General features: G+C 41.2%; 1 protein-coding gene across 1 annotated transcript in view; it reads right to left on the reverse strand.

The window, feature by feature from the left end:
• Positions 1 to 5,712: 5,712 nt before the first annotated feature.
• clmpb (CXADR like membrane protein b) overlaps positions 5,713 to 12,363 on the reverse strand; it is a 71,990-nt gene continuing 65,339 nt past the window's right edge. Inside the window, exons 7-9 of the mRNA XM_030765204.1 lie at positions 11,007 to 11,129; positions 8,241 to 8,382; positions 5,713 to 6,061 (exon numbers count right to left, since the gene is read on the reverse strand). Of these exons, the coding sequence (XP_030621064.1) occupies positions 5,713 to 6,061; positions 8,241 to 8,382; positions 11,007 to 11,129 (614 nt within the window). The remainder of the gene's footprint in view (positions 6,062 to 8,240; positions 8,383 to 11,006; positions 11,130 to 12,363) is intronic.

Genomic DNA, 12,363 nt, shown 5'->3' on the forward strand with positions numbered 1-12,363 from the left:
GATGCACACTCTCACTGAAAAAGAAACACAAGGGGGCACAGTTTCACAGCAGATTATGTCCTGGTTGTAATAAGTGGAAGTTCAGGGAAAAGAAGCCTAGGAAACGCTCCCAGTCTTTGAAATGGTCATTGTCATCAGTGCATTCTGATTTGGCAGCTTTCATTGGTTTGTTTGATTGGATTAGGAAGATGTCGAACAATCACCAACGCTCAATCATTATTCGGTGTGTTTCAAATGCAGGAGTCGTCATCACCTTGACTGTTATCAAATGCTAAGACTGAGCAGAAATAATGTTCTGTATTCTATTATATGATGTAAACCATGAAGAATGGAGCACGTTTGTCTTCACTAAACTGTCCTTCACTGTCTGCATCTTTCAACTGTGAGACCCTCTCCGCAAATAAAAAAAGCAGTTATTCTGAGGAGTTGATGTGTCAAAATATAAGTGTGTGTGTGTGTGTCTGTGTGCTTGTGCGTGTGTGCTCACGTACATGTGTTTTCTGTGTAAATTGGGTTGGCATGGTAATGAAAATATTGGTAATAATTTGAAAGCAAGGAGCGTGGAGAAGAAATGGAAAAATCTTTATCACTGTCTGTATATTTTACAAGTGTCTGCATAATGGACTGAAATCAAATTATCCAATCCAAATGAGTTTTTCATCCATATAACTTTAAATAGACAGTATATTATTTAAAGTACTTTTCCCACTTAATTTCCCATCTAATTTCTTTGTTGGTTCGGAATCGACGCAACCAAATTTACTGATAATATAACCAGATGCCTCAGTTAACCTAGAGTTACTCATTAATAATGTCAGAAACAGTTATTATTTTTTCATCTGTGTGGCATGCCACTGTAAGTCAGTCTCAACGTTCACATTTCTTTCCACCAGTGCTCATTGCAAATTTAAATTTGCCCAAAAAATAAATCTTTATTTTGTTTGTGTCATCTAAGAGGAGAAGCAAATTTAATATGACACTCTGAAGAGACGCTGTGTCTTTAAATTAGGATAACGTCTCATACCAAAATCCTTAAAGATGTTTTCAACACATTCCCCATCTTAAAGAAGCCTTTCAATGCTTTGTCCTCACTGTTAATCATTTCATATTCTCTTTCAGTCTGACATTTTTCAGAAAGACACAGTGTAAAGAGATGATGTGGGAAACTTGATCCTGAGGGTTGAGCCAAATGCAGCCCATAGAGGGCCCATTAACTCAGATTATCCTTATACGGTCACATATGACAGCATGGGCTCTGCAGAAGTCTGACACAACTGAACATGCTATGGTGCCACTTGTTATTGAATATTTTATTTGCAAATGAAGTAGTAATAACTCAGAATCCGTAAAAATATACATTTTTTTTTACTTGTGAGGGTCATATTTACAGGGATGGATTTTCTTCAGAACAAACATACTGGATTACAACAAACTAAAACAGGAGCAAAGTCATGGACTACGAAAAAAAAAGAAGAAAAAGAAAAGATAAAAAAAAAAAGGAACTGTGATGAACACTCCCATTCCTATTCATGACCCAGCCTGGGGGATTGACTGATAGTCATAAGTACTTTTTTTCCCCCACATAAAACATATGTGTTATCTGAGGCAGTGAAATTATCTGTATCTGTCTTGACACCCACACAAATCATCAACTCATCCAGATGGGTTCATCAAAGAGAGAATGAGAGTCTCCATCTCCAGAACGACAAACCAAACCCCAGCCAAAGAAAAGCACAGCAGATGGAATTCATCATGTGACTGAGAAAGAAAAAAAAATCAAACGAACAAATATAAAAATGCTTCAGAGACAAATTTCAATGATATATTTACAGTTGGAGTTTGTAAGCCAAGTACAGGTATTAACACCAAAGCACAGCATTCCATTTTCCAGTACCCTGGGACATGCATTTTTCCTCTGCTTTACTCATGGAGATGGAGTCCTCTACTTTTCATTCTCTGAGTATCACTCACACTCACACACACACACACACACACACACACACACACACACCTCCTGGTATGGACCACAGAGTGTCATCTCTATGGTTCATCTCTTCTGTACCATGTTGAATTGCTACAATAAGACCAAACAGAGGTGGCACAGAGAACAAATGTGTCTTCTCTGAGGTTCATACTTGAACTAAAATAAATGATGGACAAAACAATTTCAAAAGCTTGTAAAACATTTCTATAGAGCAGGAGTTCTCAACCGCGGGTTTGCGCAGGGCGGTACTACAGGATGTTTGTGAGATTTTGATTCATTAACAATTATTGAATGGTTTGATTCAGTTAATATCTTAAGGGGATTAAAGTCGAGGAAAACTATTTGGGTTGAGGGAGTTTGGTTGAAAAAGAAGGTTTGGAGTCTCTGCTATAGATGATATCTAGATGCTGTGTCTGTACCATTTAAATCACTAAGGAAAAGATACACACACAGACATCAACAATGTCATTTTATCATTTTAGATATTAAGCAGTGTGCAGACAAAAGGCCGTAAAGATTTACCGTGTGAAAAGCGTACCAGTTTGTCTGGCTCAAAGGAGGAGAGAAAACAGCCAGGGCTCATAAAGGAGGAAAATGCCACCTGAGACCTTGTGTGCTACAGAGAAGATTGAGAGACAAGAAGAATGAAACAGCTGGAAGGAAATATGCATAGCACCCAGGAAACATGCATACCTTTACCCACCCTGCTCTGTCTGTTTCACAGGCACAATGGGACACTTAACACAGGCCATGTGGTGTGTACGTGTGGTGATTCTGTCTACTGCAACACACACACACACACACACAAACAGACTTTCTGTTCACTTATGCAGATGGATTTCCTGCGTTGAGAGAAGTGGGCGCAGCGTTTGCTCTCCTGAGTTGTGACGCACACAGGAGCTCGCCTGTGTTCCCCTCTCGGGCCGGGCCCATCAGTCTCTTTCAAAGGCGCACGACATCACATCCATCATATTAACTGACAGAGCAGGAGCCACAAGGTTGACGAGCAAAGGGGGGGGTTGTAAGTGCACGTTTATTTTTGTGCATGCGTGGGTGTGTATTTGTGTGTGTGTGTGTGTGTGTGTGTGTCAGGAGCAGTATGAGTGTGTGTGTGTGTGTGTGTGTGTGTGTGTGTATGTATGTGTGTATCCATGTGTTTATGAGTGTGGTGCATGTGCACAGCATACACAATTCCAGATGGGTGCCATAGGAGCCGATGTTAAATCATGGAAAGGCAGACACAGTGCTATATTAAAGACACCATCGCAGAAAGAGTGCTATTGGAATGATGAACAAGGTTCCACCACAACACTGCACGACCACTCGGGAAAATGAGATTGCTGCTGGCAGAGGGCAGATTGTTTTCAACTGGCGCACCAAACAGCAAGAGAAAAAAAAAATCAGAAAAGGAAAAAAAGAAGAAAAGCAAACAAACACTGCCAATCATCCATGTCAGAATTTCATAAGGGTCCCATCCAGCTGCTCTCCCCTACTCGTATGTACCATTTCTCAGATTAACTACTGATGGGAGAATATCATCTATCTAGGTGTTCATAGGAAAAAAATGTTAGTACGTGCTATAGGGAATGTGGTCACAGGGTCGACCAGCTGCAGATTAATCTTGCTGAGAAGGCATTTCTCTCCATGTGTAGCACTGCTGGTCAAAACCCCCAGTTTACCATTTCCCCAGATAATTTGACAGAGCTCATGTGCGTATATCTATCTGTACATGTACAATATAAAAAGAGCAATATGACTAAAGAATGTATGTTATTCATGTGGCTGAGGTGACTGTTTCATTGTGAGGCAGCTTCTCCTCTTTCCTCCTCATAAAAAAAGACTGTTTTAGAAACCTCCAGTCGTCCCATTGCTATTTCTTGTGAATTTGTGCATTGCTGATAAGGACAGACAGAGGCTGAACCTCAAGGGAAGAGGAATTGCAAAGGCACACAAAAAAATAGGCAAAAAAAAGTCTCAGAAATGCACCAGGTCTTGGAGGAGACTCTTGGACATAGTTAATGGAGAGAAGAATGCCAGTACTTGGCAGAGGAGTTAAAAAAAAGGAGTCACATCCAAACAATGAAACAATCATTGCCACACAGTCAATTGTTAGGGGTCTTAAGAGAGTACCAAGGTGCACACCCACTTATACACACAGACACACACAGACACACACTCACACACACACACACTCTGTACAGAAGTCTCTCTTTTCACTTCATTCATTTATCTACAATACTGTGAGATTAAATTCAAGGTCATTTGTGCCACAACACTAGTGTGGATTACCGTCTGGCATACTAGAAAACGAAATAAAATCAAAAATAATAATACAAAAAACAAAAGAGTAAAACTGTAATAACTAACTATCTTTGTTTAACACACATTCATCATATTTATGACAGATTTTGGTTTCAGTACCATTGTTAATAATGTAAATAAAGCTATGATAAATAACCGACCAATGTCTTCTTCAAGGGACACAGCTAGGCCAAAAAACCAGCCGTCCCTCATCTCTCAGCCATGTGCGGCAAAACCCATTACAGTATTCCAACTGTTAAATCCTTTCCACATGTATGTACATTTACTTAAACATATAATATAAATATATGTTGCTTTTGAAGAGTAGTTACCACACCGAGTGCTGAACGTGAGTACACAGCAAAAGTTTAAGACGTGGACAGAGCGGTGATGGATGACTCCTGACTCCACCAGGATGAGGGTGACTCTGTCTCGTTTCTTTGTGATTGAACCAGAAAAGTGATTAAACAGATCAAACACTTTCAAGAGGTCATGGGATTTCCTGGGTCCATGGAGTTTTCCGTTATCAGACATCGATTGTGTATTCATGTGGTTTGTGTTTGTTTGGTCTTAAGAGTTAGATTCACTATCAAACCAGAGAAGAAGAAGAAGAGGAAGAAGAAGAAGAAAATCAATGCATCGTAATTTTTCCTGTTACTCACCAGGGAGTTAATTAAATGCCACACAAAGGCTTGAAATTCTGGATGACAGAACGAACACTTTGCACTGTGTTTTCAGTGTGAGTATGTGTCACTCACGTAGGGAGGGTAATATTAGGTGCATGAAGCATTGAGAGGCTCTGTAAAAACTTCTCTCATTGTGGTCCTCTCCAAGCCCTGCGTTTACAAACATGCCGACACATCCTCCACATTCTCCATGTGAGGTGGAAACTGTCTGCTTTTCCTCCCTTGGAGTCCTGCAGTTTTTTTTCTTTTCTTTTACCAACTAAACCTCCTCTTGGCCTTCTGGACCTTCTAATTCTATAAATAAATAAACTCCACTGGAGGAGTTGTTCCACCTCACCGTTCTTGATACCGCCAATGCCTCCCAACTTAAAAAAGGGCAGAAAAAAACGATTAAAAAAAAGAAAACTGTGGCATGAAACGTAAAGAGAAAAGAATGAAAAATGTTTTGTTCTTGATTTCTTTTTTTATAGCTTCTTCTTTTTTTCAGTTTCATTTTATGATTCAGAAGAGGACAAGCACTTTGTAGTTTCCCCTTAAAGTATGCATTCATTTAATCTTTATATTACTGTTTCTTTTTTTGTCTTTTTACTTACATCCTTTTTTTTTTTTTTTTACTTGTTTACGTATCTGTTGTAGTTGCATTAAACTCATGGTACTGTAAGTCTGTGTGATTTCCTCTGACAAAGGACTTTAAGAGGGTTGGGGAGATGTGGGTCGACTCACAATAGCCTGCTGACCCTCCTAGACAGTCTGAAAAGCCTTGCTTTGAGCTGGAACTATGACACCTCCTCCTGGAACAGCCAACCCTACTGGTGGGTTTGGGGGTCTGAATTTTGGGGTGGCGGGCGGTTCCGGGGTCTTAGACACCACCTGTGTGTAGGAGGGAGGAGACTGGGGGAAACCTGCGGGCTGTCCGTTCTCCTTGAGGGCGGCAATAGCCGGGGGCCGGGGGTGAGGGTGAGGTCCACGAGGGGCGCTATTGTGCACCATGGACTGGGTGGAAGAGGTACCCGAACGAGAGCTTCCAGACCGAGAAGAGGACAGCGAGTTGGGTTTAACCAGCTTAGCCTTGGGAGCTTCTGCGTCCTCTCTGAAAACAGGCAGAAAAGAACACTGGTATCAGAGCACATCCCTATCCTTCTTACCCACACACTCACACACAAAACAACCACCTTCAACTGACATCAAACAACAAGAAGTTTTCTGAGTAATCATCCAATAATTATGCATGAAGCACAGCAGGTCTTTTCTCAGAGTCTTCCAGTTCAAAACAAACTTCAGTAAGAAAAAAAAAAAGCCTTAAGCCTTCAGAGCTACACAGACATGCTACCTGCCAGATAACAATGATGGTGGTAAGCTTCACTAATGCCTCTAAATCCAGTGGAGCATCTTATTGTGGAACAACACACAATGTAAACAGGAAACACAGCCCCTGCCCAGCTGTTGCCCCCCACTGTGAGGCTTGCATAATTCAGATTCAGTTATCTCCACCCAGCTGCATAATTCATGCGAACACAGACAGTAAACTGACAGTGCCGTAACACGCCTTGCTATCTGTGCTATGATGTTTTATAGAATATGACCAGAGCAGATGGAAGGTCGGGGATAGTAAACCCGCTGAAGAATGAATTAAGCTACAACACATTAACAAACATGCATACTCATACTAACAAACATATACATGTATTAGTGTTACTGTTAGCTAACTCCAGCAATGAACCCTGTTGCTGGCAACATTTTAATTGACAGACAATTGGTAAAAATGTAATGTACAAAACCAATATGTCAATCTGATCTTATGAAACAGCTGTAAAATATAAATGCAGGTAGACAAATGTCAATATTCCAAATATAAAAAGTCAATCAATGTACAAAAAGGTAATGTAAAAAGTTAGCACAATCAAAATTACCATCCCTAACTCTACCTCAAACCATAACCTTAATCAGTAGTGCATTTATTTAAACATCGTATTTGTAACGTTTGAATTTAATGGCATCAGAGATCATATTGGAAATGAAAGTGAGAGATGAAAAGGGAAATCATTATGGTGTCCATTGACAGAGCTGAGACTGACTGAAATGATTTAGATTACTACGATTTCACAGTTACTCTAAACAGAATGGAAATTAGCCTATAAATTTGTAATAAACCTATTTGCCTAGTAAAATACCACTTCAAATACTATAAGCCAAACAAACTTATTTATAATTCATGTCAGGCAATGCAATCTAGTCCTCTCTCTAGTTTAACTGAAAAATATGGCTGGTTTAACTTAATATTGCATGAGGATTTCAGTTAGCCTAATAAATAAAACAGCACCGTTGATAAACACAACAGGTTTCTCTAATTCAGTTTGGGTCAGAGCTGCATTTCCATTGCACTGTGTGTCTCTTGTCCTGATGCTGTTTAATAATTAGTTAGGTCGTCAAAGCACATGTGTAAGACGTGCATGCACCACTAAGCTTTGAGCATGTAGACACAGTCCCAAACACGGACACTACTCCCAAACACTGGCTTTCTGCAACTGGAGCATTTCTTGGCATTGGGTATATAACTGCTTTTTAATTTGTAATTCTAATTAATAGTTTTTGGATTGGATAACATCATCAAAAACATTTTATTTACAGCCTGTGTGTTTTTTTAAGTGTATGCATTTTTTAAAATTTATTTTTAACCAGAAAAAATGGTAATTGCCGACTAATCTAAACACAGACACAGACACAGACACACAGACGCAGACACACACATACACACACTTCACTTTCCCCTGGTCTCACTATCAGAGAAGTGTGAAAAGGGAGTCTTTAAATCGATACTAAAGCTAACCTCATGGTAATCATTTCACACATACAGAGCAGTTACACAGTTATACACACACACACACACACACACACACACACACACACTCACAGGAAGTACACACTGAGAACTTAACCCTGGAGAGTCGAAAAATCTGAGGAAAGTGTTAGTTTTGAGTGTGTTTTTGAGAGACTCCAGAGAGACACTGAAATGCTTTATTGCTCTTACTGAGAGACAGACGGAAAAAAAGAGACAGAGGGCTATTGAAGAGAGAGAGAGACAGAGAGAGAGAGGTGAATCACAAACAGTCTGAGAAAAGAGAGATATTGAGAGAAAGAGTTGGTGAGCTTGACAGACAGAGAGAAAGAGACGAGAAAAGCTGACTGACAGAGGAACAAAACCTAAGATCAGTGTGATAAAGGGATCCACAAAAAGCTTGAGTGATGTAAAGAAATCACAGTAAAATTACCTAATCTCATTTGGTGTTTCTTCCTCTTCGTACTTTTTCTTTTCTTTCTTTCGAAAGACCAGCCAAATGATGAGGATGATAAGGAGAACACCAAAGGACACACCCACCACTGCACCAGCGACCACGCCCATACTCCGCACATCTAGATACACACACACACACACACAAACACACTCACAGAGTGAGAGAGACAAACAGAAAAAAAGACAAAGACGCGGAGACAGAAACCCTTTTGTTTATGATTAAACACTTCTGCTGTTCGCACTGTCTGATTCAAGACTCTGCCATTTCCAGTCTCTGTCTCAGGACAGCACTGTTTCAGATTCCTGTTTAAGGACACTCCTACATCATGCTCCTGTTTAAGGACACTCCTACATCATGTCTCTGTTTAAGGACACTCCTACATCATGTCCCTGTTTAAGGACACTCCTACTCCATGTCCCTGTTTAAGGACACTCCTACATCATGCCCCTGTTTAAGGACACTCCTACATCATGTCTCTGTTTAAGGACACTCCTACATCATGTCCCTGTTTAAGGACACTCCTACTCCATGTCCCTGTTTAAGGACACTCCTACTCCATGTCCCTCTTTAAGGACTCCTACATCATGTCCCTGTTTAAGGACACTCCTACATCATGTCTCTGTTTAAGGACACTCCTACATCATGTCCCTGTTTAAGGACACTCCTACTCCATGTCCCTGTTTAAGGACACTCCTACTCCATGTCCCTGTTTAAGGACACTCCTACATCATGTCCCTGTTTAAGGACACTCCTACTCCATGTCCCTGTTTAAGGACACTCCTACATCATGTCCCTGTTTAAGGACACTCCTACTCCATGTCCCTGTTTAAGGACACTCCTACATCATGTCTCTGTTTAAGGACACTCCTAGTCCATGTCCCTGTTTAAGGACACTCCTACTCCATGTCCCTGTTTAAGGAAACTCCTACATCATGTCTCTGTTTAAGGACACTCCTACATCATGTCTCTGTTTAAGGACACTCCTACATCATGTCCCTGTTTAAGGACACTCCTACATCATGTCTCTGTTTAAGGACACTCCTACTCCATGTCCCTGTTTAAGGACACTCCTACATCATGTCTCTGTTTAAGGACACTCCTACTCCATGTCCCTGTTTAAGGACACTCCTACATCATGTCTCTGTTTAAGGACACTCCTACTCCATGTCCCTGTTTAAGGACACTCCTACATCATATCTCTGTTTAAGGACACTCCTACTCCATGTCCCTGTTTAAGGACACTCCTACATCATGTCTCTGTTTAAGGACACTCCTAGTCCATGTCCCTGTTTAAGGACACTCCTACTCCATGTCCCTGTTTAAGGACACTCCTACTCCATGTCCCTGTTTAAGGACACTCCTACATCATGTCTCTGTTTAAGGACACTCCTACTCCATGTCCCTTTTTAAGGACACTCCTACTCCATGTCTCTGTTTAAGGACACTCCTACTCCATGTCCCTGTTTAAGGAAACTCCTACATCATGTCCCTGTTTAAGGACACTCCTACATCATGTCCCTGTTTAAGGACACTCCTACATCATGTCCCTGTTTAAGGACATGCCTTCATTATGTCCCTGTTTAAGGACACTCCCACTCCATGTCCCTGTTTAAGGACACTCCTACATCATGTCCCTGTTTAAGGACACTCCTACATCATGTCTCTGTTTAAGGACACTCCTACATCATGTCTCTGTTTAAGGACACTCCTACATCATGTCCCTGTTTAAGGACACTCCTACATCATGTCTCTGTTTAAGGACACTCCTACATCATTTCCCTCTTTAAGGACACTCCTACATCATGTCCCTGTTTAAGGACACTCCTACATTATGTCTCTGTTTAAGGACACTCCTACATCATGTCCCTCTTTAAGGACACTCCTACATCATGTCCCTCTTTAAGGACTGCATTTACAGTCTGTCCCTGTGTGAATCCATTACTTTATCCATCCCTGTGTTAACAAGACGAACACAGTTACAGCATTGAATGGCGTTAATGAACAAAACGGTCAAACTGAAGACATCTTTCTAGATTTCTAGAATCATTTGAACTGAGTGTAAAAATTAAGCATATTAGAAGTAATGCAAATACAGTTTAATTGTTGACACTATAGTACATTACAAAAGCAATAGGCCTGTCATTTAAAAAAGAAATTCTAGTAACACAGTAACAGATATCATATTACAGCCATATTGTTTCAATTCAAAACTAATCTTACTAGGCAGCTGAATTACTCATAAAAGTGAGCAAGCAAATCATTCACAAGAGGAGTTGTGTTGTCACAGTTTGTGTGAAACTCTCCATCTTTTCTCCCACTGAGTGTTAAACACCTCCCCTTCTCCCCAACCCTATTAGACTCAGACGCTGAGAGATGGCTGTTTGAGCGAAACCAATGACCAATGGCCACACTCTCAGAGAGTTCAGTCCCTGGTGTTGGCTTAAAGATTGTGTGTATTCGTGAGTGAGTGGGTGTGTGTGTGTGTGTGTGCGTTTGAGAGAGTGAGAGAGAGAAAGGGAGAGAGGAGCAGGTGGGGTGGTGGGGGAGACATCGGGAAATGAGTTTTTTGCCGGTCTGTGGAAAAAGCTTTCATCCATCACACTGTGACACACAGTCCCATGGTAAAAGTGGCCTAGCTCACCGATTCCTAATCCCAATTTCAATCCCTGCCCTAATCCCTTAGGCCTACAGACCTGTATGTGTGAGAACTCAAACCTGTAAACATGCTCCAACTGCACTTACGCTGCATGGTCACTTCAATGAGACAATGCTCCTCTCCAACATCATTCATGGCCGTGCACTTGTACTCGCCGGAACTGTCCTGCGTCAGGTTCCTCAGAGTGACTATCTCAGGGTTCTTCAGGTCTGGATCCGTATGGGAGAACAGACACCAGAAGATAAATACAAATGAACAATATGTGTGTGTGTGTGTGTGTGTGTGTATGTATATATATATAAAATTTCCATGAAAATTGTACAGAAAAATCACAGTCGAAACATCATACGAAAGGAGATAAAAATGAAGTAACAATGATGTGCTACCAGTAACTGATATTGGAGGAATATGCTCTTTGGTCTGGTTCTGGGGTCGCTAGTTAAAAGGATAGCTGTTGAACTGCTAACTTCTTTTTTCTTTTTCAGATTCTCTGTGGTTTTATGCAGTTTAACGGTTTTGCATGACGTTGCGTAATGGTATAGTCCTGTCGCATTCTGTTTCCTCCAGCTGTAGTGATAAACTGTCAGACGGAGGAAGCATGTGTTAATGAAAGCACTGGTAGAATGTGACGAAGGCCTCTGTGTGTGTGTGTGTGTGTGTGTCCGAGACTGATGCATAGCTCTGCGAGGACGCAGGCAGACGGGATGAACTGAAAATGTTTTCCTGTGGCCTGTGAGGAAGCAGAGGTGTCCTCGCAGTCACTGCATGATGGAGGGAGTAAAAAAAGAAGGAGGGGGGTGAGCAAAGGGAGACGCAGAACTCTGTCTTAGAGGAGCGTTACAGCAGAGATGTCTCGTTCGCTCATCAGACAGAGACAGACACGCTACTCCCCCTCCACCCGACAAATCTCTCCGCCCCTCTCTCCCTCCGTGACGAATGCTGATGGACGGCGATATGTTTTATCGTCCTATGAAAACTAATTAGACTGAACAGGTGTTGTTTCACGGAGCTCGTTAATTGTCGGGCATTGGTGGGAGCATGTTCCGCGGCTGATGCGCTGACTGCGGCGAGGTAAATAGGTGCTCAGACATTTCAGACACAATAGAGCGACTGCGGACTGTGTCGTTGGTATAGGTTGAAGATTGGGTGACTGTCACATACATTCAAACCACCGGCATGTCACATATTAACTCTACGAGTCCATCTGATTTAGGAACAGATGTTCTGGCTGATTGAATGAGTCTATGTTATAACCTTGGCTACGGCCATATCATTCAATTTAGAATTCACATACACTTTCCTTTTATAGTGAAACATATCAGAGGTTCATCAAAATGCCTTTGGACAATTAAAAAGTACAGGTCATGCAACAGCCTTTCCATTCTTTCATCTTTTTAACAACCTTTGAAATATTTCTCTAGAGCCTTGTACTTTCCTTTGAGT

Source organism: Chanos chanos, chromosome 2, assembly GCF_902362185.1.
Source record: "Chanos chanos chromosome 2, fChaCha1.1, whole genome shotgun sequence".
In the NCBI taxonomy this organism is placed as follows: Eukaryota; Metazoa; Chordata; class Actinopteri; order Gonorynchiformes; family Chanidae; genus Chanos; species Chanos chanos.